This window comes from Falco biarmicus, chromosome 10 (assembly GCF_023638135.1).
Source record: "Falco biarmicus isolate bFalBia1 chromosome 10, bFalBia1.pri, whole genome shotgun sequence".
Classification (NCBI taxonomy): Eukaryota; Metazoa; Chordata; class Aves; order Falconiformes; family Falconidae; genus Falco; species Falco biarmicus.
Window position 1 is genome coordinate 29307610 of NC_079297.1, and position 22248 is coordinate 29329857.

The 22248-nt window shown below is 35.9% G+C and overlaps 1 protein-coding gene across 5 annotated transcripts in view; it reads left to right on the forward strand.

Annotated features, from left to right (window-relative positions):
* The window catches only part of SBF2 (SET binding factor 2), a 255131-nt gene that overhangs the window by 183717 nt on the left and 49166 nt on the right, over positions 1–22248 (forward strand). For all 5 annotated transcript variants that reach the window (XM_056353901.1, XM_056353896.1, XM_056353899.1 and 2 more), the window contains exons 17-23: positions 1031–1099; positions 16080–16250; positions 17848–18110; positions 19442–19614; positions 19878–19951; positions 20343–20538; positions 21710–21837. In XM_056353901.1, coding sequence (XP_056209876.1) covers positions 1031–1099; positions 16080–16250; positions 17848–18110; positions 19442–19614; positions 19878–19951; positions 20343–20538; positions 21710–21837 — 1074 coding nt within the window. The remainder of the gene's footprint in view (positions 1–1030; positions 1100–16079; positions 16251–17847; positions 18111–19441; positions 19615–19877; positions 19952–20342; positions 20539–21709; positions 21838–22248) is intronic.

The window sequence follows — 22248 nt, forward strand, 5'->3', positions numbered from 1 at the left end:
CAGAGGAACACTTGAGATTTCAATTTTGGAATTTGGTCAGATGTTGTAGACAGTTAACAGGAGTATGGTTTGAATTGGAGGGTGCTCATTATAAGAATGAATGTTCAAAATATTGAAATTAATTGTTCAAATGGATTTATTTTTTTTGCCATTCATCATCCAGGGACACAATGGTGATACATTTGTCTAGTAAGACTGTGTGTGTTATTGTGTTCTTCAGTGTTGGCAAAAAGAGCTAATGAAAAATAATCTAGTCACTTAAAAACAAAAAACTTTTTTACTGTTATTTTTTGTTCTATGTTTTTAAAAAAAAGTCTTAAAAATCCAAGTAGTTTGTTTTTTAAACATTAAGTTACATTCCAATTCTGGTTTCTTTTAAAAGACTTCTGGAATAAAATTGCTATTTTTATCAGTGTAATTACTAGTTGATTTACTTTGGCATACCCTTTTCAGCCTAGAGAGACATGAAAGACATGCTTGACTTTTGAATGAGGCATTCTAAGTCTGTGAAGAGAATGGGTTTTCATCTTCTTTTAAAGTTAACCTGTGCCAAACTTTTGTAGAGGCTGTGAAGGTGACTATTTTATATGAAATCTATGTCAATTTCATTATGAAAACATTTTGAAAACACATTCTTTGGTCATCACATCACTTCCATTTTAGTCAGATTTCTGTTGACCCAAATAGAAGCAAGCTACCTTTTTATTTCCTAAATGGTGATTACTTTCCTTTTTATATGTAAACTATGTTGGTGAAATTATATTTCAGACATGGGAGTGAGAAAGCTGCTAATACATTCCTTAAATGGGAAGAACCATAGCAATACGTACCTATAGAAATCAAGAGAAAACACCTATATGTACACACATGCACACACATAAATATATGTTATTCTTAAATGATAGCAAGTGATTAAAAGTCACATTAATATAGGAAGGACATCAGAGGGACTTCATAAGGCAGAAATGAAATTATATTGCATAACATTGAAAATGGTTTTGCTTATTTTATTCATATGTTTTTCTTGAAGGATTGTTCGTCTTCAGAAGAATATAGCATTGCTGCAGCGTTGCTACCCCTGACGACTGCTTTTTATAGGGTAAGTTTTTATTGAAAACCACTCCTATTTTGTATTATTTTACATTACTTACGTTGTTAAAATGAAGAAAGTGTTGACAGGAGATAGATGGTGGGTAGGAAGTTCATCATAAAATTGATTGATGTCAGTGGAAGTCCTTTAATAACCTATTATAGGCTTTACTCCAAAATTATACTTACTGATGTTCGATGATGATGATTATGATAAATTTACCCAGAACTAAATGCAGGTTTATGTGATGGGTTGGAGAATTATCACTGATTTATAGCTAGTCACTAAAATAATTGAAAAGAGTAATTTCTGATGTTATTGTGTAAAAACTATTTATTGGAGCACAGTTTTTGTTTAATTTGGCATGTTAAGCATTGGCCAAAAAGTACATGTTAGGTTTTCAGTGTGTGTAGCTGTTAACTTTGGAGAATATTGTGAATGGCTTGTTTTAACCGTAGATTATTTTTTTTTCCAGTTTCTTGTGTTGGTTTTTTCCTTGTCTTTTTTTGCATAGTGTTTGATAGTGATAAAATGCAATATCATAGAAATATGAAAACGTAAATAGTGGAAATTCTGCAAGCAGTTATTTCAAAAGCAGAACCTTTGTAGTATAGCTGTAGTTATTTCACTGTCCCAATACAGCAGCATTTTCATTAGGTCTGGTTAGCTCAAGTGCTGCTTCATAAGATGTACATATCTGGGGGCATGGTAAGTTCAGAACATGGATTTGGTTGCAATTAAATAATCTTTGTTTAATACGAATTTCGTTATGCAACCCAGTTTGGGAAATATTTAATTATTTGTAATTGGTATGTCATGATACTGCAAAATAGTAGTTACTCTTACAGTCTAGCTAGACATTAATAACGTGATAGAAATGACATGTGAAAGAAAAATATAACTTTCTGTCCTTCAGACAGTGTATAAGGCATTTATGAGTAGCCATAAACGAAACAGAAAGAAATTCCCATTTTAGCTGAAAAGGTTTCCACAATAAGCTGAGAAATCAATCAGTGCTTTTTAATTTAAACTATGCCTTCTAATTGAACAATTTCTGATTGCTTCAAACTAGAAATATAATCTATTATGACATTTTTAGAATAAAAAATGGAAAACTTTGCCATAGAACACAGAAATCTGCTGAGGATGAGAGCAATTTTGACAGTCTTATGATTACCAAGTTTCTTGAAATCCTATTTAAGCCAGTATTTTACTACATATATAAAGAATAAAGTTGTAGGTTTTCTCTCTTCTAGTCATTTGAACTGTGAAAAAGTTTTATTTGAATTAGATTTATTATAGAGCCATACATAATACCCCAAAACAGGAGTATTTTATTCTCTTACATAAACTAGTGTGGTGAGACATTAGATTTTTCAATACCAGCAAATAAACTTTCTGTCATCTTTAATTACAAGTTCATCTTTTTCTGTTGCCTCTCTTTTGAGTCCTTGAGTAGCAGAATCATGAGTTGTTTGACATCTGTTGCTGCCACTATATTAATTAAGTATATAACTAATTTGGAGAAAGAACTAATGAGCCATAGAGATTTTCAGTTTCCCTGCTTTATTCTTGTGACTGCATTAATTCTGTATTGTGAAGACAGATTGTCTTTAGGGTTTGTTTCATTCTCTGCTGGCCAAGACAGTCCACGTAACTCTTTGCCTTGAGAGGTGCAAGAGGGGGTTGTACCAGTTTGGTTAGATGCCTCATTTGGTAAAGTTTGGTCAAGTGGGGCAGGGGAGAGGGCAGTAATTTTTTATTTTTTTTTTTTTTTTTTCATGGACTAGCGTGAGTGTTGAAAGAAGCTTAAATAAGTTTTCATTTCACAATCAAGGAGAGCAAAAAGCTGGACTGAATACAGAATATCTCTAAAGTAATTTCTTCTATACACTTGTATTTTTGGTAGGAGTGCTGAGTTCTCACAGCATTTCTCTCACAAAAAGTTCTCTGAAATTTTTTGTGCAATAACCTAGTCCCATACTTACTATTTAAGACTAAAACTGTACACTTGGGAAACTCTGAGTCCCTGGATGTAAGAAGCAGGATGACTTTTTTGTAATGTTCCAGAACTGAATTAAAAATTAAAGTAACCTGATTATTCACTTGCAAAAGCCAGCTGTTAATGCATAATAGAAAAAGAATTTTGTATTTCCCAGATCTAATCCTCAGGTTCAGCGATGGCCCCCTTTGGTATGTCCCATTAGATAGAATTCTTTGGCAAAAGTACTTATTTTGGTGTAAAACTATTCATACTAAATGCAAACTGATGTGGTGTTCAGAACATGAGATCAGTAGGCAAACTTTGCAGTGTTTAGTTGAGGTTAGCAGTTTAAGGTTCTGTTTGGAATTTGAGTAAAAATGAAACTTTTGGAGCATGTTTCAGCTTCTCTAGAGGTTTTCAAAACTGTATCCTAGACTAGAGTCGGTATGTTCTACCTGGCATGAACCTCTGTAGAACATTTTGTTCATCTACATCAGTATTCTTAAATTAAGAAAAATGGGTGTCATTTTTCCACCCTTCTAACATCTATGTAACCCTTTGGAAGGATTCCTACTCTGGAATTTAGCTCACACTAAATTAATGTTCCTCTTCCCCTGTTTCAGGGAGAAATCATATCAAATCTTGCTGCTTTACTTTTCTCCCTTGAGCTTCATGCTTTATAATGTATTGAAAGTTTCTAAGTTCTCTTTTCACTGGATTTCCCTTTTCTGAAATCTTAGATAGAATGATTAAAGTTTTGTTGCTTAACACAGCATATTGCTGTTCTGTTTCTGGTAAGTCCTGAGGAGTTACAGTTGTAGTTTAACTAAAATTAAGGTCGTTTGGGGGATTGTTTCTTATTAAAATACCTTCAGGAAAGCTCGTATGTTTGCATTGTCAGACTATGTCATAGCCTTTTCTGCTGAGTTGCTTGTCAGTTTTATTTATTTACCGTATACAGTGTAGTTTGCGCACACGTGCTCGTGCATGCACATGCCCTTGAAGCTGCGTTTTGTTTTTCGGGGGGCAGAGCACAGGTATTGCAATACTGTTGCTTCAGATGCAAAACTGTCTTACCTCAAAGTGTGACTCCCTAAATGTGGTTGTGTTTATGCTTTCCAAAAAAAGTAAAGTAGTGCTTGACAGTGCGTACTTGTTTTTATTGATGCTTCTGTTATCAGAATACCATATTTAATGCCAGCAGGATATTAAATACCATTTCACCTGGCTCTGTTGAAACTGCAGAGTGTTATTGGTGGCCAGGAATGGGCAGGAATTGTGAATCTAATAGTGACGCAGGTTTTCATTTGTGTGTGCATTGATGTTACTGTGCAGCTGGTATTCCAAATCGTGTTATCAGTGAGAAAGCCTGTAGTACATCTTAAAAACACTATAGAGTTATGTCAGTCAAATACACATTTTACCATCTATGTTTACTATAGCATTCAAATGGGAAATTAAAATGGGATTTCATGTCACAGCATTTCATTGTTAATGTGTTTCCTGTTGTTTCTGATGAAATAATGCGAAGAAGTTACACAACACCACAGTTCCTTTATGAAAGGACTATTGTGTATATGAAACACTAAGTTTTATTTTATTTACTTAACACAAAGCAGAGCACTAGTAAAACAATTACCTGTTCTTCCTAAATAGCTTTACTGTACATGGCCACACATAGTGCAGACACATAGTGTTTGAGGTGTGTAGATAATGAGAAAGGTGTGTTTTCGTGTGAGTCCAGCAGATAAAACCAAGAAACTGAGTAGTAGGAGAAACATATTCCTTGAGTTGATGTTGATAAGGTTCTGGAATGGTCTTCTCATGAGGTAGGCAATGCTCTAGCCTTGAGGTATTTTAAAATATTCTTGGGGAAACAGTGAAAAACATCTAAAAGGAACAAGCTTGCATGATCTAACAGGTCTTGTCTTAATGTCTTTGCCTTACGTGAAGATTATAGTCTAGGGTGTTTCTGCATACATCTAACTAAAATAGCAAGAAGCATCACTGGTGTACAGCATGCTATCAGCTCTTGGAATGTCTGGTGAAATTTCAGAGTTCCAACTCCTGAAGTCTGGTGAGTGATCTGTTGTGAAATTTGATCAGGCAGGATTCGATCACACTCTAACTCATAGCTGGTGGGATTAAATTCGTAGACAGGATGTCAGTACTGGTTGCATATTTGTGGACTGGACTAATAATTGAATTTTTCTAGAAAAAATAGTCACAATGCTTTTTAAAAATTTTAAATATTGGACGTGAGCTGTAGCAAAATGTGACTCATCAGTGACAGTGGACTTTGGTGTGTACTGTTAATGTCACAAAAACAAACACATCTTTTGCTTCTGGGTTAGAAAAAGGTTTTAGTTTACCATTAGTAATACTGTTGGAATTTTGTTTAAAATTGAAACAATATAAATACAATTTATTTATACATGAAGATAAAAGAATTTTTCCGTGTTTTTTTGGTACGGATGACCCATGGTTATTCAGTATGCAGTCATTTTTTCTCTGTATAAAATAGAAATGTAGTATTCCCTGGTGCTGCAGAAAATTTCTACACATGGGAAGAAAGAACAAGATGAAAAGAATGTATTTTAATTATATTTTTCTGATTAAATAATCATAATTTTATGAACTCATCAAGGAAGGCAGTTTGACTATCACTTAATTGGCCTTGTCAAATTCACAGGATTTGGATACTTGGTTTCAATTATGTCTCTCTGCCACGGTGGCAAGATGTCATGTAGACTACACTGCATTTCTTGAAGGTCTAGTACGTGGCAAGAGATGACCAAGGACAGGCCCCAGTTTCAGTCTGCCCGCTGGACAACAGGCAGAGGGAGCAAAAGCTCCCTTCCTCAGCGCTGTTCCATGCCGAGTCACAGTCAGAGTCTGCTTCTCCATCTTCCCTCCTTTGCAGCTAAGGTGATGTTTAGCAGTCTGATCAAACATTCTTGAGTCCCTCAACCATTGGAGAACCTGAATGTGCAGGTTATAATACAATTTTATCACTTTCAGAGGATCTTTTCCAAAATTTTATTATTAAAATTCTGTGCTTAAACTATGTACAATCATCTGTGTTCCCATACCTTTCTAAGGATTGTCTACCACGTTACATAGTAGATAGTAACACACTTGCAAATTTTTCTTATTTGGCATTCAGAAGTGACAGTTCTGATCACCTGTGTTTGAATAAAGGAAGTGGCATCATAACAATATACTATTCTGAAAGTAAAGTTAGTTCTGTGTAGAAATGATGCATGGACTTCTTTATTTCATAGATGAGCATCTCTTAATAATTGCGTTAGCCAGAGCAGTATTATTTTTCAGAATCACAAGTATTTCCTTTAGACTTTCTAAGTTTTTAATGGCTTCCTTTATCATCTTGGCAAGAAATTTTGTCTGCATCCATTAATTCTCTTCTTGTATCTCTATTCTGCCAGTTCCGATGCTATCTGAGTCTATAAAAATGTTTTTGTGACTGGAATTGTATTAAATAATGTTATATTTAATACTATATTTATCCATTGTCAGAATGGTAATCCCTTAAATGTAGAAATACATTAAGTTGCCTGCTTAAAAAACGGCAAGAACTTGCCTGTGTCATATAGTGGATACTATGGGAGAAGCTCAACCATGAAAGAAAATATATGTAGGCAGACTTCAAGTGGTTCCTACTTTCTGCATAACTCTTCTAAAACAAGCAGCAGTGAATTTAAGGACTTCACTCAGGAGAGAGGAAAGCTTTTTCTGCAGTACTTCAAATGAAGTAATAGATATCCAAGGAACGTGTATAGCTTTCATCACTGGATTTTGCTGTTCTTTCACTGTGGGAGCCCTAGTGCCTCGTTGTATCAGCAGAGATTGTCATGTTTCAACTCCAGATACCAGTCTGGTTTGTTAGGAGGAAGTGAGTGGTAATGCTGGTGCGAAGTGTAGAAGGGCATGGTACACACGCCCTGTTTTTTGCAGGGGCAGCGTTAGATGTTATCTTTTCAGGTGATTCCTATTTTGTAAGGAAAAAATACATGTTTATCCTTTAGGTTGAGGCCAATTCCTAGACTTACGACACCAGTGTACCTTAAAACACCATGCAGTATCTTTACAATATAAGATATTTTTTAAAATCTTAATTTAATATGTAAATTGATTTTCCATATGTCATCTTCTTAAACAGTTCTTCATTCAGAGATCTTACTCATTTTGCACATATTCAAGCTGTCAGGCAAAAGATTGATTAAGGGTATTTTACCGTTACCAAAGGTGTATATTAGTATTATTGGCATTACTGCAAAACCCAGGAGCCCTAATTAGGGACCAGAACTGCTGGTCTTGCTTTCATGCAAAAGATCACAAAGATTAAGGTCTTTATCATCAAGAGCTTATAAGATGAATTTGAAAAAAAGCACTACTACTTGAAGCCAGGCAGTTTGAGGCACCGTAAGGAAGCTGTAGAGCAGCCTTTAGTCATCACTATTGTTAGTGATTCTGTCCACTAGTAGGTTAACTATGGCTGAAGTTTTTATAGATATGACACAAAAGCAGTATTTGATTGAATTTTGACAGAAGACAATGGTTGCTTGGCAGGTGCTTATGGATATGAGTGGGGTCACGGAAGAGCGTTGTAAGCTGATGGTCAAAGTTCTGTCAATATTTCTGAACACCTTCCCAGTCAAGAGTTTTTATTACATTCATTAAAACTTCCTTTCATATAAAGATTACAGTTCAGCAAATTGTATTTTTAAAAGCAAACATACTTAAGTTAAAACAGGAATCAGGGGATTCTTGTTAGCTATGATTGAATGGTTTTGCAGTATCACTTGCAAACACAGATGCCAAAACGCTGTCTTTGATCCTTAAGATTTTAATTAGTGTACTTTGGATTTGAATGGATACATAATACATATCTGTAGAACATATTTTATGTCCTTGCAGGTAGAGCATATCTCTCTTCCAAAACTATATTTAAGCGGAAAAAAAATCTGGAAGAAATAAACCAGGAAAGTATAATATGACAGTTTAGCACGGAGAGACTAATTAGAGGATTTTTTTAACATGTGACTTTACAAGGAATTTTGGAAAACAATTACAGTAGTAACTTTACTCTGTTGAAGAAGCTTGCTTTCCCAGAACGATAACATCATGAGAAACATTGAAGAGAACTCTGCAATCTGCAATTTGTTTCCTTAGTGGTTTATGGGAGGAAGTACTTGGTCAGGAAAATAAAAAGGACAACCACCTCCCCAATTAAAGTAAGATAAATGTTGCAGTAAATGTTCAGTTCCGTACCAGAGAAACGGATCCAGTATCCTAGGAAAAACAGAAACCTTTCCACTGTATTCCCCAGAAGCACCGGATTACATAATTTGTAACTATTCCTGATCCTAATTGAACTCATTTTTTAGCCATGATGACTAACAATTTCATTACAGACCATCTCTCTATATTGTTGTTATTTCTAAGCGGGATTACAGTGTTACAGAAATACAATTCATTTAGAATTTTCAGCATGAAAGAATTTCTGGTGGTTTAATTAAAATGTCTGGTAAAGCTTCTGATCTTGAAGTGAAGGACTGTACATCTGGAGGAACAGTCCCATGTGTCTTCCATGTCTGTAAGTTTGAGTTCACCTCCTGATCACTATGTCCTTATTCTAGTAGAATGGAACTTTTCTGCATGAAAGTACAATTCCTTTTATTGAATTCTGTTTCATCGGGGCATCATCTGTCATGAGTCAAGCAGCATTATTTTATGTTTCCAGAAGACAGCAAATGCTTACAGATGGTAAAGGAGATAAGCTGCTGATAATTTGTGTATATTGCCTGCTTTTGTGTGAAGTTCTGTGTTGCCATCCTAGATATCTCATCAATTTAAACTGGATGTGACCAAAGAATTGGGATGTCACAAATGCTTTCCTGTCTTATGGTTTTCCCCTTCACTCATACACATTATTATTCTCCCTGTGATTCAAGCCCATAGTTGAAGTTTGTATCTACTACTCTTTGTTTTCACCCACATCCCTGCATTTTATCCACTTAGTGCTGCTTCATCCTTCATAATAGTTGCTACAGTTGAAATTCTTGTTAGGATCCTCTTCTTCGCTTCCTGTGATACATCACTGGCTTTCTGAACTTGTCAATGCCACATCAGCTCTTTGTTGTTTATTCAAAACACTCGTGCCAGTAAGAATTTACTAGGCAGACGTAGTTATCCTCTTCCTCACGCACCCCCTGTGCTGTGTCTGGATCTTATAATTGGGCAGAGGTTCCTTACTGTATCCTGCTCTGTAATGCACTTGCATCCAGCAACTCCACAGTCATTTTCCTTGCCTGTTGATCAGACTGGATCTTAATTTAATCTCTCTAATGACATCAGGGTGCAATAGGTTCTGGTTTCTTGTCCTTACATTCAGAAATCTTCATGATACTGCTCTTCCTGGTTTTGCCCATCCTCTCTCTTTCACCTTCTGAACCATGTAGTATATATTTAGTATCACCAAGATGAACCTACTACTGTTATATTTTTTTTTTATAAATTTACAATTTATATTCTGTGCTGTACCCTTACATTTTTCAACTGTATTGCTCATCCTATTCTTGAGGACTACCTGAGGATTATTTTTTTAGTAGTGTCTTCAGATAAGGGAATGCTGAATATTGAGAGAACTTCAGAGAGAATTTTACCACTGAAGACAAAGAAAACTGCCATGGGGGAATGAAAATAGTAATTAAAGAAATACTATAATGAAATGGCAGAAGGACTTAAAAAGAATTACTTTATTATCCTTTGGGGGATTATTTAGATGCTCGATTAACTTGGCTTTAAGTTTCATATCAGGTCAAATAATTTTAAGAACCACTGTTACAAATAAAAACATAAACTTGTGACATTTACAGAGTTTATTTCTTTGTGAGCATAGACCTGGATAACAGCATAGTTGCTAGGGTGGGTGTTTTGAGGGTAGAGCCAATACCACCGTTCCAACGCTGTCAGAGAGGTGCCCCATCACTGCAGAGTCAGCTAATGCCAAAGGCGTACAGTGACGTTTTAGAAATTTTCAAAATAGCTGTAACAATTTCAAAAACCCTTCAGATGATGGATTCAACACTGCAACTGACAATTTGTGAAATCTGTAACTTAACTAATGGATTTAAACCTTGGTGAATAGTCATAGTAATCTCTATAATGAAATTAATCTTTAAAAACCCAAAACCTAACACTTTAATGTACTGTAGATAGGGGTGGAAATCAGCATATTTCTTACTCACTTCTTGGAACTTAATTGCCATGTAGAACTGTGAAGTTCTGGTGGGAAAACGTCTTCTCTCTTTTGCAGGTTCTGCACATCATTCTAGATGATTGTAATTGCCTTAATGTGTTCTGTGTATATCAGAACTTTGTAAATCTCGTTATCTCTTTAGAGAAAGGAAAAGTATAATACTGTGTGTTATTTAATGTTACACGTAAAGTTGTATTAGCACGTATTTGTCTTGATACATCTGTATAGAAGTCTGGGATACTCTGTATGGCTTTAAGTGTTGTGTAGTAAATTATACATGATCTTCTGGAACCTGGGATTAAAGATTATGAGTAATTAGATGTTTTAAGTAATTTTTGCCAGAAAATGTATACAATAAATAAAGCTCCATCCAGAATTACATCCCAATTTTGCAAAATTCTAGAATTCTATTGCCCTCTGCTGGTTTAATATACCTGTCTGTGATTTGGTAGCACTGAATTATAAGTGAATTGGCCTTTCTTCTATTTTTCATGGTGAAATAATCGTAGATAAACAACGTAATGAACCACTTTGCTACTCACACCTTAAAGTATATTAAAATACAAATCAGTCTTGAGTCCAATCTTGATTAGTGGCTTTTTGAAGGTAGGAGAGGTGGCAAATTGTTTTCTTTTTTGTTGATTAGGTTTTCAAGTTGGAGAAGAAGCTTGATTTGGTATTTCATCTTTTTTTTTCCTAAAGCAGTAAAAATCAAAACAACAACAAAAAATAATAATAATGGAAGCATCACAGTTCTTAACTTTATGCTTTTATGGCCTTTACCCACATTTGTGTGTACAATACATGTGGGTATAATTTTATATTTTAGACCAAATGAGAAAACCATTTATTGAATTGAATTGTTTGACTGATATTGTCCATGCATCACTCAGACTTGAAAATGTATTCATGTACACTTAACGTTTGCTTGAGTATGTGTATGCTGTGGTAAATATTGAGAGAGATGTATATGCATGGTGTGGTGCAGCGGTGTCTGCAATACATCGATAAGCCTCACTCCTCTCGGTCTATGTGGGTTGATTCTGTGGGACTTTTTGAACTTAGGGGTGTCTGTGTGGGCACAGGGTAGATCTGAATGCAGGACTGGCTCATGGAATATGTTTGCATGCAGAACATGGTTTACATAGTCTTGGGGGAGGGCAGTGTGTTGCCTACGGCAAGTGCTACCCACTCATGATGCGAAAACAGGTATCGCTGAATGTCTATATAAAGAACCCTCAGATGGGGAATAGCCCTTGGAAGTAGCAGTGTCAGGATGTCCAGGATGATCTATAAACTTAGCAGACTTCCAGGGAGAACCTTAACCAGTACAGGAGAGGTAGTGCTGCGATCTCCTTTGTTATGCGAGGAAGATCCTTTGGTGTTTTCACAGATGTTGCAATAGCTTTCTCCAAAAGTCAAGCAGATAACCCATAGCACAGTGATTACTCCAGAAGCTGAGGAGGAAGCTGTTCTTTGCCTCACCTCTTTTCCTTCCTCTTTTCACCAAAATTATCCAAACCAATAACCTGGGATATAAATTGGAAGACAAAAATCCAGTTCATTTCTGAAGTAAACTGGATTTCTCTAAAAAATAGAGTACTGTGGAGTTTGCTCCTTCATTTCCATAGCCGAGACATGTGGCAAATTCCTGTGAGAAAAGAACAGTCTCGCATACATTTATATTTTGTTTTTCCACTCTCTTTGTTTTGTAACTTTTTTGCAACTTCACAATTGATAGATCCTTTGCTTTGCTAGAATAAACTTGCTTTCTTCTTTAAGATTTTGTGGTGTAAAGGATAATGACTGGTGAGTGATCAGCACAAGCATACCTTTCTTCTCCAGAAACAAGGAATTTAAATATATTATGTCATAGAGAAGCTCTTTGACGACCTGTACCTCACAGTTCAATTTGGGAGTCCTGGCATTGGTGCACATCTTTTGCTCAGCTGCAAATAACATTTTCAGGTTCAGAAGTATCCAGTGTCAGGAAACACAGAAAAAATTCTAAGCAGGTATTATCCAGTGCTACTCAGTAAGGTGGAAATAATTTAAGGCTAATTCCTGAACTCAGAAAGTTGGTATAATCACACATAGCAAGTCCCGGATCTACCTTGGGTTTTCACAAGCTGTAGAATGCAATTCAGTACTTTGATACGGGTGATGTCTGTTTCATATGTAATTTGGGAGGGGAATGTTTGGGTTTTTTGAAGGGCCATTAATCTATTGAAAGAACTTGGTGTCCTTTGCAGAAGTTAACTCATTTCCTGTTAGTTATTACAATTTACACCTCAGTGCTCGATTTACAATTTACAGCTCAGTGTAAGCTATAATACAGACAACTTCAGAATAAGGACTTTATCAGTTCAGAACTATTTTTATTATTTTCTTCTGGAGTCTTTTTTAAGCTGTCCACCCCTAAATCCTCCCTTCTAAGTAGGAGATTCTTTTGCTGCCTCCTATGTTCATTCTGTCTGGCAGAAATGAATTATTGGGGCAGGGAGAAAGAGCTGTCCTATGGAAAGAAAGGTAAAGATGTGTTTTATATGTGTAGTATTGCTTGATGCCGAACTACTGTTTTACTTAAATTGGAGAAATACTGAGCAAATTCTTTTGAATACAACAGTAAACATTGGAGCCCTTTTGATGTATTAGATTAGTTTCCATTCTGGTCAAATGGGCTCACTGAGCACTCCCAGGGTAGAGAATATAGACACTGCAAGCTTCATGGAATACTTCTATTTGTACGGAGTATTTTAGTCCATGGATTTGGACTGCATAGAAGCAGCAGTGTGCTGCTTAGCGTTGGTATTCATACTGCTTTTTTACAAACCAACCAAGTAAAACAAACTGAGAATCCAGTGATTTTTCCCCAAAATAACTGGCAGAGCTTAGTCTGGAAAATCAAAGTCCTAACTTTGATTCTCTGCTCTAGCTGCTATCAGGTTTTACCATTTATTTCAACACCTGTAGGTGATGAGAAGGATAATGTCTATGATTGCTTAGCTTTTTGATGGATTTTCTTTCATCCTTTTGTAAACAAACTTTTTTTACTTTGCCTAGGAATTACTGCCAGGGTTGATTTGTGGTGTTATATTTGAACATAAATCTCCATTATTTAAAAATTGTGGGTTTGTACATGGCTGTTCACGGTTTAAAATTATGAGCACAGGAAGAGCATCTCAAAGCCCCTCGGCTTTCTGCTCATGTTTGTCCCCATGTGAAAATCATTTCATTTTTATTTCTGTAACACTATTACTATGGACATAGGGTTATGAGTTTAAACTTTCTTTTTGGCTTGTGTCAAAGATCACCCCCTCTTTACCTAGTTTACACAATTACCTGATTTGGGCTGAGGCATCAAAGGCAGCTAGACAGGTTGATAGTAAAATCATTCTGTTGTGTGCCATTTACTACAGAAATTGGCATGAGTTAACTATACCAACTAGTTAGGCTTGAACAGACATTTATCTTTTTCTTCCCTCTTCCTTTTCCCCCCCTTATGTCGTGTTCCCTTTTTGCAGCAGTATTGTGACTGGGAATTACTGCCAGTGAAAAAAATAAAGCCATTCCATGACTTTTACTTGGATTTATTCTTTAACACTCACTACCACTTTTAAGTTGTTGACCATATATATTTTCCTTGATTTACCTTTCATCGCCATTCCTCTGTAACACAAGTTTTGTGCATCTGGATTTTGAGTCAGGTGAATGATTGGGCCAGAACCATTCTGTGGGCCCTGTGTTAATTACCACAGTCGAACAAATTAAGCCATTTTAAGCTAGCTGTATACACACCTACAAAGGGTGAAAGATAAGAAATGTGTACAGCACTTAAAGAATAAAGATTACTGTAAAGGAGCTGGGAGATAGCTGTACAGGAGGATAGATGTTGTCCTGTATATTTTTTACTTTAACATTCTTTCATGTTTTTGCAATTAAAAGACTCGATTTCGTGTACAGTTAGTTGTCCTGCTAAGTAACAGGCTTGACATAGTCATGAGTTAGTGTAGATTTTGTATGCCTTTGATTATTTTTTTTTTCAAGGGCTGCCCAGCAGTCAGTCAAAGCTCAGGACTGTCTCAGCTGTTCTGTGATTTAACAGCTAGATCGAGCACTGTGTGATCCGCGATTTCCTGCGTCATGACTGAAACGTGGTGATATGTTAGACAAGCCAGCTATCTTCTGCTTAAGTCTGTATTGAATAGACATTATCACGTTTAATGTAATTTGAATCTTCCACACATTCAGATTTCTTAACGGGTTATCAAGAAATTTTGATGAAATTCTGCATGATTATATACAAATTGTTTTGCTGACGTTTTGCTGGTTAATCATGAGATGGTATTTCAGCTGGGTACATTTTAGTAGCATGTCACATGTCATTTCCTCAAACATAGTACTTTGAAGGACCTCTTCCTGATAGGGAATGAATACATGGCACATGATCAGGACTTTTAGTTCATGATGTACTTGGAAGAGCATAGCACGGAAAACACAGTTCGAAGAATTGCAAAACCAGAAATCTGTAAACCAGACTTTAAAATTTTCAGTTGTAATTTCCTAGCCTTCCACTTGAATGCCTGGGTGCCTACTAAGGAAGTATTATATTTACTGGCTGTTGTGTACAACTGTTACAATTATAAATATTAAATCAAGTGGTATTCTTGGTCTACAGGAAAGTGGTTTACGACATAATCACTAAAGTAAAATTTAACTTCTAGATATAGGATATATTTCAGGTATGGGTAGTATTCTGAGTGAAAGTCATGAAACGAGGCACCCAGTAATGTACTTTATTCTTCAGTTCTATTGCAGAAATAATCATAGGTGGGTGTTTAGCTTACCTGCTTCTTTGCTATACACAGTATACAACACAAATTTTGTTGTGGCCTTCTTTTTTTTCAAAAAGTAAGAATGTATGATGTAAGACGTAGTTCTTCATTATTTAGGTCATTGAAATAAATTTCCTCTCGTTGTATGTGGTTATCAAGAATATTGAACAACTCACTGGGAAACTCGTACTAGCTAAGTAAAATAGACCTACTTGAAAATAATGATATATTCATAATGAGGAGTGCTGTTAACAATTCTGGTTTTGTTTGAGACCTTATAGGGATGCAGTCCCTTGTGACTTCAGAGAACATACACAGTTTAGTACTCTGTCAGGAGCTGGATTTGGGTCATACAGTGCAGTAGGTAACAATGAAAAGAACATTTTAATCTGCTGCTGTTGCAAAATATGCAGCTCTGGAAGGACTCAGTTGCCACTTATAATTATTTTACATTTCATTACTGTAGTTCTGACTTTTAAATAATCAAGAAATAATTTTTATCTGTTTGAATACTGATTTCTATGTTGTAGGACTAGGTTATTAAAAATACTGTATTTTTTTCAAGAACATTTTATATTAGAAATATGTTTTGAGCTATCAGCTGTCATCACAGAATTCTTCCTCTTGAGTCTCGTTTTCTGCTGTGAATCAAGAAGGTGGTGCCTTCCACTTATTTACAAGCTTCTTGTATGTTCATTTCTTTTAATGGCACAAAACTGGAGATATAATTTCTCCTTTGCATGTTGTAGTACAGAAGGGTATATATTGCATATTTCAGTTGGTACGACTGATTTTTTTATATATATATTTCAATATGCAAGCCATAGTCTTTAAAGGAAATGAAATAATAGGACTAATTTGTCAATTTTGCATATTTTCTGCTTTCAGAAATTAGCACCTGGTGTTAGTCAGTTTGCTTACACCTGTGTACAAGACCATCCTATCTGGACTAACCAGCAGTTCTGGGAAACAACCTTTTACAGCAACGTGCAAAATCAAGTTCGCTCCCTCTACCTAACAGCCAAAGATGACAATCATGCAGTACAGTTGAGACAAAAGGTAGGAAAATATATTAAAGTAAATATCAAGGTGGTATTTTTCTTCACATTTCAATAGTCTCCTAAGTTATAGAGAGCTGAGTTACGGTTTCTCCAATTTTAGATATTTTTCTTTCATTTTCCCCATATTAAACAGCGTGCAATAACATAAAAAAAATATCTAATTTTTACGTTTATCTGCAAAGCATTATGATTTGATGTTGCCCTTATGATTTTTCAAGCAACCACTTTTTGTATAATTTTCTACACTTCTGGTATATGTTTTTCCTGAAAGTAGTACCATATCGTATGGCAATGGTATAAAATAGCAACAGTTCTGTTACACAAAGAGCCTAAGCTAGCAGCAAGCAGTTCTAGGGTCCAGTGTTAGATTATCACCAAACCCTAGGGTAGTTTTTATTGAATGGCACTCAGTCTGCATTATTAAAATTGGGTAGACCTTCCAGAACACAAATTACCTGTCTCAGTAGGAGGAGAGTACATGTCTAATGCAAAAATTGAAGTATAATGGGAAGGTTTGCAGCATGCTAAAATAAGATTTTTTTTAATTTTATGTTTAAGAAGGAGCACATACACATAGTAAAAAGCCATCTGTAATCTCTCTTTTGGTATAAACATTCCATTATCAACTATGTGACTGAAAAATGTATGCTACCTGAATTCAGACAGCACTGTAAAGAAAGGAAGTAAAATAAACAGAGATATTCCCAGAAATGTAATCGGAATGAAGAACTGAAAAGGCATGTCAGACATATTAGGGATAAAGATAAAAGGACTGTGGGACTGTGTGTAGGGAGTCCCTTTCCACCTGAGACTATGTAAAGAAAAATGTGAAGAACAGTAGAACTTACAAGGAAGCATCCACTTTAACCCTCTTGTGTTTATATGGAAAATTAACTCAACTTTAACTTAGTATAGAAAAACATTTACAAGATAACTAGTCCTTTAATAATTTAACGTCAGGCATTAGGTCACTAATATCAGCTGCCAGATTCCTTTATTCTAATTTCCTTGGGCTATAATATAATTTGACTATGTGCCATCTACCTAGTTTGCTTCAAGCAAATGCTAGAATTGAACTCCAACATGTAAAAACATGAATGTTTCAGCTGGTCTGGGAACTAATATAAAAGCTTGCCTCACCTGAATATCCTAGGAATTTGGGGAATATCACCTGCTTCAAGCAGTGAGCTGCATGTTATTTCTCAGTCTGATTTATGCATGTTCTTATGTGAGCTAAAATGGTGATCTAAGGAGAGCAGCTAGATTAAAATCAGTAAACCACTCTGAAGAAACATGGAATATCATATAGTATAAAAAAAGACCTGGAAAGAAATGATGGTGTTTAGATTGTCCACATCATGCTACTTGCGTATTTCAGTAAACTGCATTCAAAGCTCAGTTTCTATAGTACTTAAAAACTTTCCTTAAACCCTATTTAGTGTAGTTATTTGCTTTTTTTTTTTTTTTTTTTGGGGGGGGGGGGGAAGTTAAGTAAGTTTAATAATTTAGTAAAGTTTTGGTTAAACATTCATTTTTTAAGTTATAGCTTTATTCTTTCTCCTATGTCTTTATATTTCTTTCCGTATGTCTTCTAGGAGAAAAATTCTGTGGGTCCAGACCAGGATAAGACAGCAATGGACCTGGCTGCTGAGCAGTTACGATTATGGCCAACTCTTAATAAACAAATGCAACAGGAGCTAGTCCAGAACGAGGAAAGTACAGTTTTCAGTCAGGCAATTCATTTTGCTAACCTCATGGTCTACCTGCTAGTACCGCTGGATACAAGTAAGAACAAATTACTAAGAACATCGGCTCCTGGTGACTGGGAGAGTGGAAGCAACAGTATTGTCACAAACAGGTGGGTACGCAAGGTCAGTGGTAATCGGTCAGGATGGGCCAGGTTTCCAAAGCTTTGTACTCTTCAGGACTTATTCTAGATTAAAATACATATTTAATATCTTTATTTAATTTTATGTATTTATATTGTGTTTTCATATATTAAATGATTAATATTGTTTATAATATAAATAATAACAGATTATTTCAGTATCTTCTCTTCAAGTTCATTAATTAAGGAGAACAGAAGTCTAACATGATTAGCCTTAAATAACAGAACTTAATCTGGAGTAGTTTACCACCGTTTAAGGGAACATAAAAATGTTACCGTCACAGTAAGAATTTTTAATCTAGTAATGCAAGTGTTGAATACAAACATAGGGTATGATGAGAAAGAAAACAGCAGCTCTAAAGCTACTCTGTTTTTATGTGTCTTGGAAAAAACAGTGTGTGAACTAAAATCAAGAAAGCATTTCTACAGCCTCCATAAAATCACAGTTTCTGTGCAACAGCTGCAAGGAAGAAAGGCACTGAGGTCACAGAAAACAAGAGGGCTAAACCACTGTGGCAAAGGTTAAATTACTAAGGGGGCAGGAGGAGTATAACACCAGTTACGTTCCTTAGCATGCAAATCCAGGACGTTTCATAATGAGCCTTCCTCCTGCTCTGTTTAGTGTCTTCATTATCACCTATGACCCATCAGAATTCCCACCTGATAAAATAGTAGAATGCTAGTGAGAATGCTGGCATCAAGCAGAAGATAGGCAGGTTATCAGTGTCAAACTCCCCCATGGCTACTCATTGCTGACTAAATGGCTCTGAACTCAGGCATTAGGACATGCTCAGCGGACAGGTTGCAGTATATGTTGCAATGCACGAATCTGGCCCTTAATATTATTATGGAAGGCATTTTTAGACATTCAGAGTACATGTCCCACTGGCTTGCTTACATTTCCTCATGAACAAAACACTTCTCTTACGGTCTTTTTAGCTTTGCCCTGCAACTGAAATACTTATTTACTGTAACTGGATATTTGTTTACCATGGGTGGCAAATAATGTACTTGGCTCTTCAAAGAGAAGACGTAGAGCTAGCTCACTTCTAAGCAGCTTTTTTAACTCTTGCGGGCCTGTCTGCGCTGGACTCATGAAGGGAAGGTTCTCTTCTGTTACCATCCATGCAGATCTGACAGTATTAATGACAGTGAAAATATGATATAATTGTGGTACCACCATATGCTTTCAACAAGGTTTATGTATTTTAACTATAAAAAACCCCCACACCTTATCTCTGTCTAGCCAGGTATCATGTGTGCACCACCAGCCGAATTTTTCACGCTTCAAATTTCTATAGTATTGCAGGCAGTGTTGCAGAGAGTTATGACACTGAAAGTGGGTTTGAGGACTCTGAGAACAATGATGTTGCAAATGCGGTAGTGCGCTTCATCACCAGATTTATTGACAAGGTTTGCACAGAGAGTGGAGTTACACAGGATCACATCAAGGGTCTTCATTGCATGATACCAGGTAAGAATTGTGACAAAAGTGGTTTGTATTCTTTCTTTTTTGTTCTTTTTCTAGTGAGAGAAATAGACTTTTTCGTTTCAGTTCCTTTCAAGTGAAGTTAGGACGTTAGATTACTTTTCTAGACTACAGTTGCTGTTGAATTTCAAATAATTACTCCCTTGATGTTTAAGTTTGAGAACTTCAGAATGTCAGAGTGTTAATTAAATTGCAACTTTCTCTTTCATATTCTGTGAGACTTCATTTATGGTATTACTGCTTTCCAGGCATTGTAGCAATGCACGTAGAGACTCTGGAGGCTGTCCATCGTGAGAGTAGGCGGCTTCCACCAATACAGAAGGCAAGTATTATGAAACATATTTGTATTCTTTACAAGTATTAGAATCATGCAATTTAGTCATCTTTTTTTCCCCTCATAACGTTAGGAGGAAACATCAAAACATTGAAAGAAAGTTTCCACCAGTGATAAAAAAAAAGTGCTTGGCTTTGGTCTCATGAAATATGAACTTAAGAAACTAGTAGAGCCAAACTTCTGATCATAAACAAGCTGTTGCATGCCCACTGTTTTTTGAGACCCATTTCTCTTAGTTGAGTTCAAACTCCATCTCCCTTCTTTGGACTCAGTCTCATAACCATTTTGTTTTGAAGCTTTTTAAGCCAAATATTACAACTAGTCTGAGGTATAACACTGGTATCGCCATTAAACTTACACTTTCATTTATTTGCATCAGCCCAAAATTCTACGGCCAACTTTACTCCCAGGAGAAGAATTTGTTTGTGAAGGTCTCCGTGTGCTACTAGATCCTGATGGCAGAGAGGAAGCTACAGGAGGACTGCTTGGAGGTCCTCACATCCTCCCTGCTGAAGGAGCTTTGTTCCTTACCACTTACAGAATTATATTTAAAGGCACTCCTCATGATCAGCTGGGTAAGAAAATTAAACAGTGATAATTGTGCTCCTTCAGGTAGGCAGGTCTTTGAGCTGGCCTATCCACCTATTCAGGCATCACCATCAAAATATATATACCTCATAGTATAATTTTTTAAGTTTATCAGATAAGAAGAATCTCTTAATATAGATTTTTACCACTAGATAGGACAATGATTGATTTTGCTTTTAACTTATTTAACTGGAACTTACTCAGATGAGGCATTAGATGCTAAATGTGTATTCTTGTGTATCGGTAGATACTTATAGTGCTGTCTTCAGCAATATAAATATAAAATCATAATATGCATTTGTCTTAGAGGAAAATTTGGTAGACTGTCACACGGTATTGTGGGCTTTTAGGGACTGCCTAAAGTAGGAGACAGAAAATAAGCACATTCCTGACCATACTTCAGTAATTTTTATAGACTTTCAAATGGACAAAATGCTTAGTAATTTTATATCTCATTCCATCTGTAAACTTGGTCTAATAGTGTGGCTTTACAGAGCAAGGTTTGTAAGCTTCTTCACCAGTAAGAGAGAACATACATATTGGGTGACATCTCCAGCTTCCACTACCTCTAGCTTTTCATTAAACAGTTTTTTCAGCCATTAAAAGTGTGTTAAATGAAAAATATTCATGAGTTAGAATTCTCCCTAAAATGATTATTAATAAATTAAGTATTCTTTTTAACATGTCTTCTGAATGATAAATTTTCATGTTTTGACATCTGCCATTTCTAAGCAGATTGTCATTTGGAAGTGTAAATTTATTGTAGAAAGTTCATGGTCATATGTAAGATACCAGTGTATATCATTTGTTGTTTATAGGTTGTATAGTACAATATGAACTTTCAATAAGCTTGAAACTTTCTTCACCCCCTACCAACCTTGATTTTGAGGGTGCATTTCCATCACTTAGAAAGATTCAGTAGGAAGGAGAATATTTTTCTAATCATCCCAGCTGAAATTAAGCAGAAATTCAGATTACAAAGAATACTTTAAGTATTTACCAACTTTTCAGGTGTTTTGCCTGAAATTAATTCTGTGCCATTGTTTTCGTGTTGCTTTGTGCTTACTCATTCCTGTCTCTTCAAAGTACAATTTGACCAAACCAGATCTGATTCTGTGATCTGACAAGTATCTGTAAATACAACTTTATGGTCCTCAGTTGGAGAGCAGACAGTGATCCGGAGCTTTCCTATTGCATCCGTTACGAAAGAGAAGAAGATCACCATACAGAACCAGCTGCAGCAGAGTATGCAGGAGGGATTGCAGATCACTTCAGCTACCTTTCAGGTAAAAGGAAGTTTTGTAAAAAAGTTATATGACAACACAGCTCAAAATGCTTATGAGCAGCATTTTGTTCTGATGTTTGTAAAGAGTTCAGTCTTATGTCCTGGGAAGTCAGTAGAGAATGCATCCTCTCAGAAACCTGGGCGTTCCTTGGCCCAGCTGGTATTTACAGAGGGTTACTGTTTTCATATTTGACTTCTTCCACTCTTTTTCTCATCTTTCTATTTTGGATCCAGTAAAGGGCTATTTTGGGTCCAAAATCTCTTAATGTGAGTAAGTAGAGGCCTAAGCAGACTAGTGGGAACATGCTTTCTGTCTCCTCCACCTACATGGAATGAATATGGAAAAGCTATAAATACTGCTTTCTTCTCAAGACTTGTCACTTTACCAGCTCTCTGCTTCTTTACCAGCAGA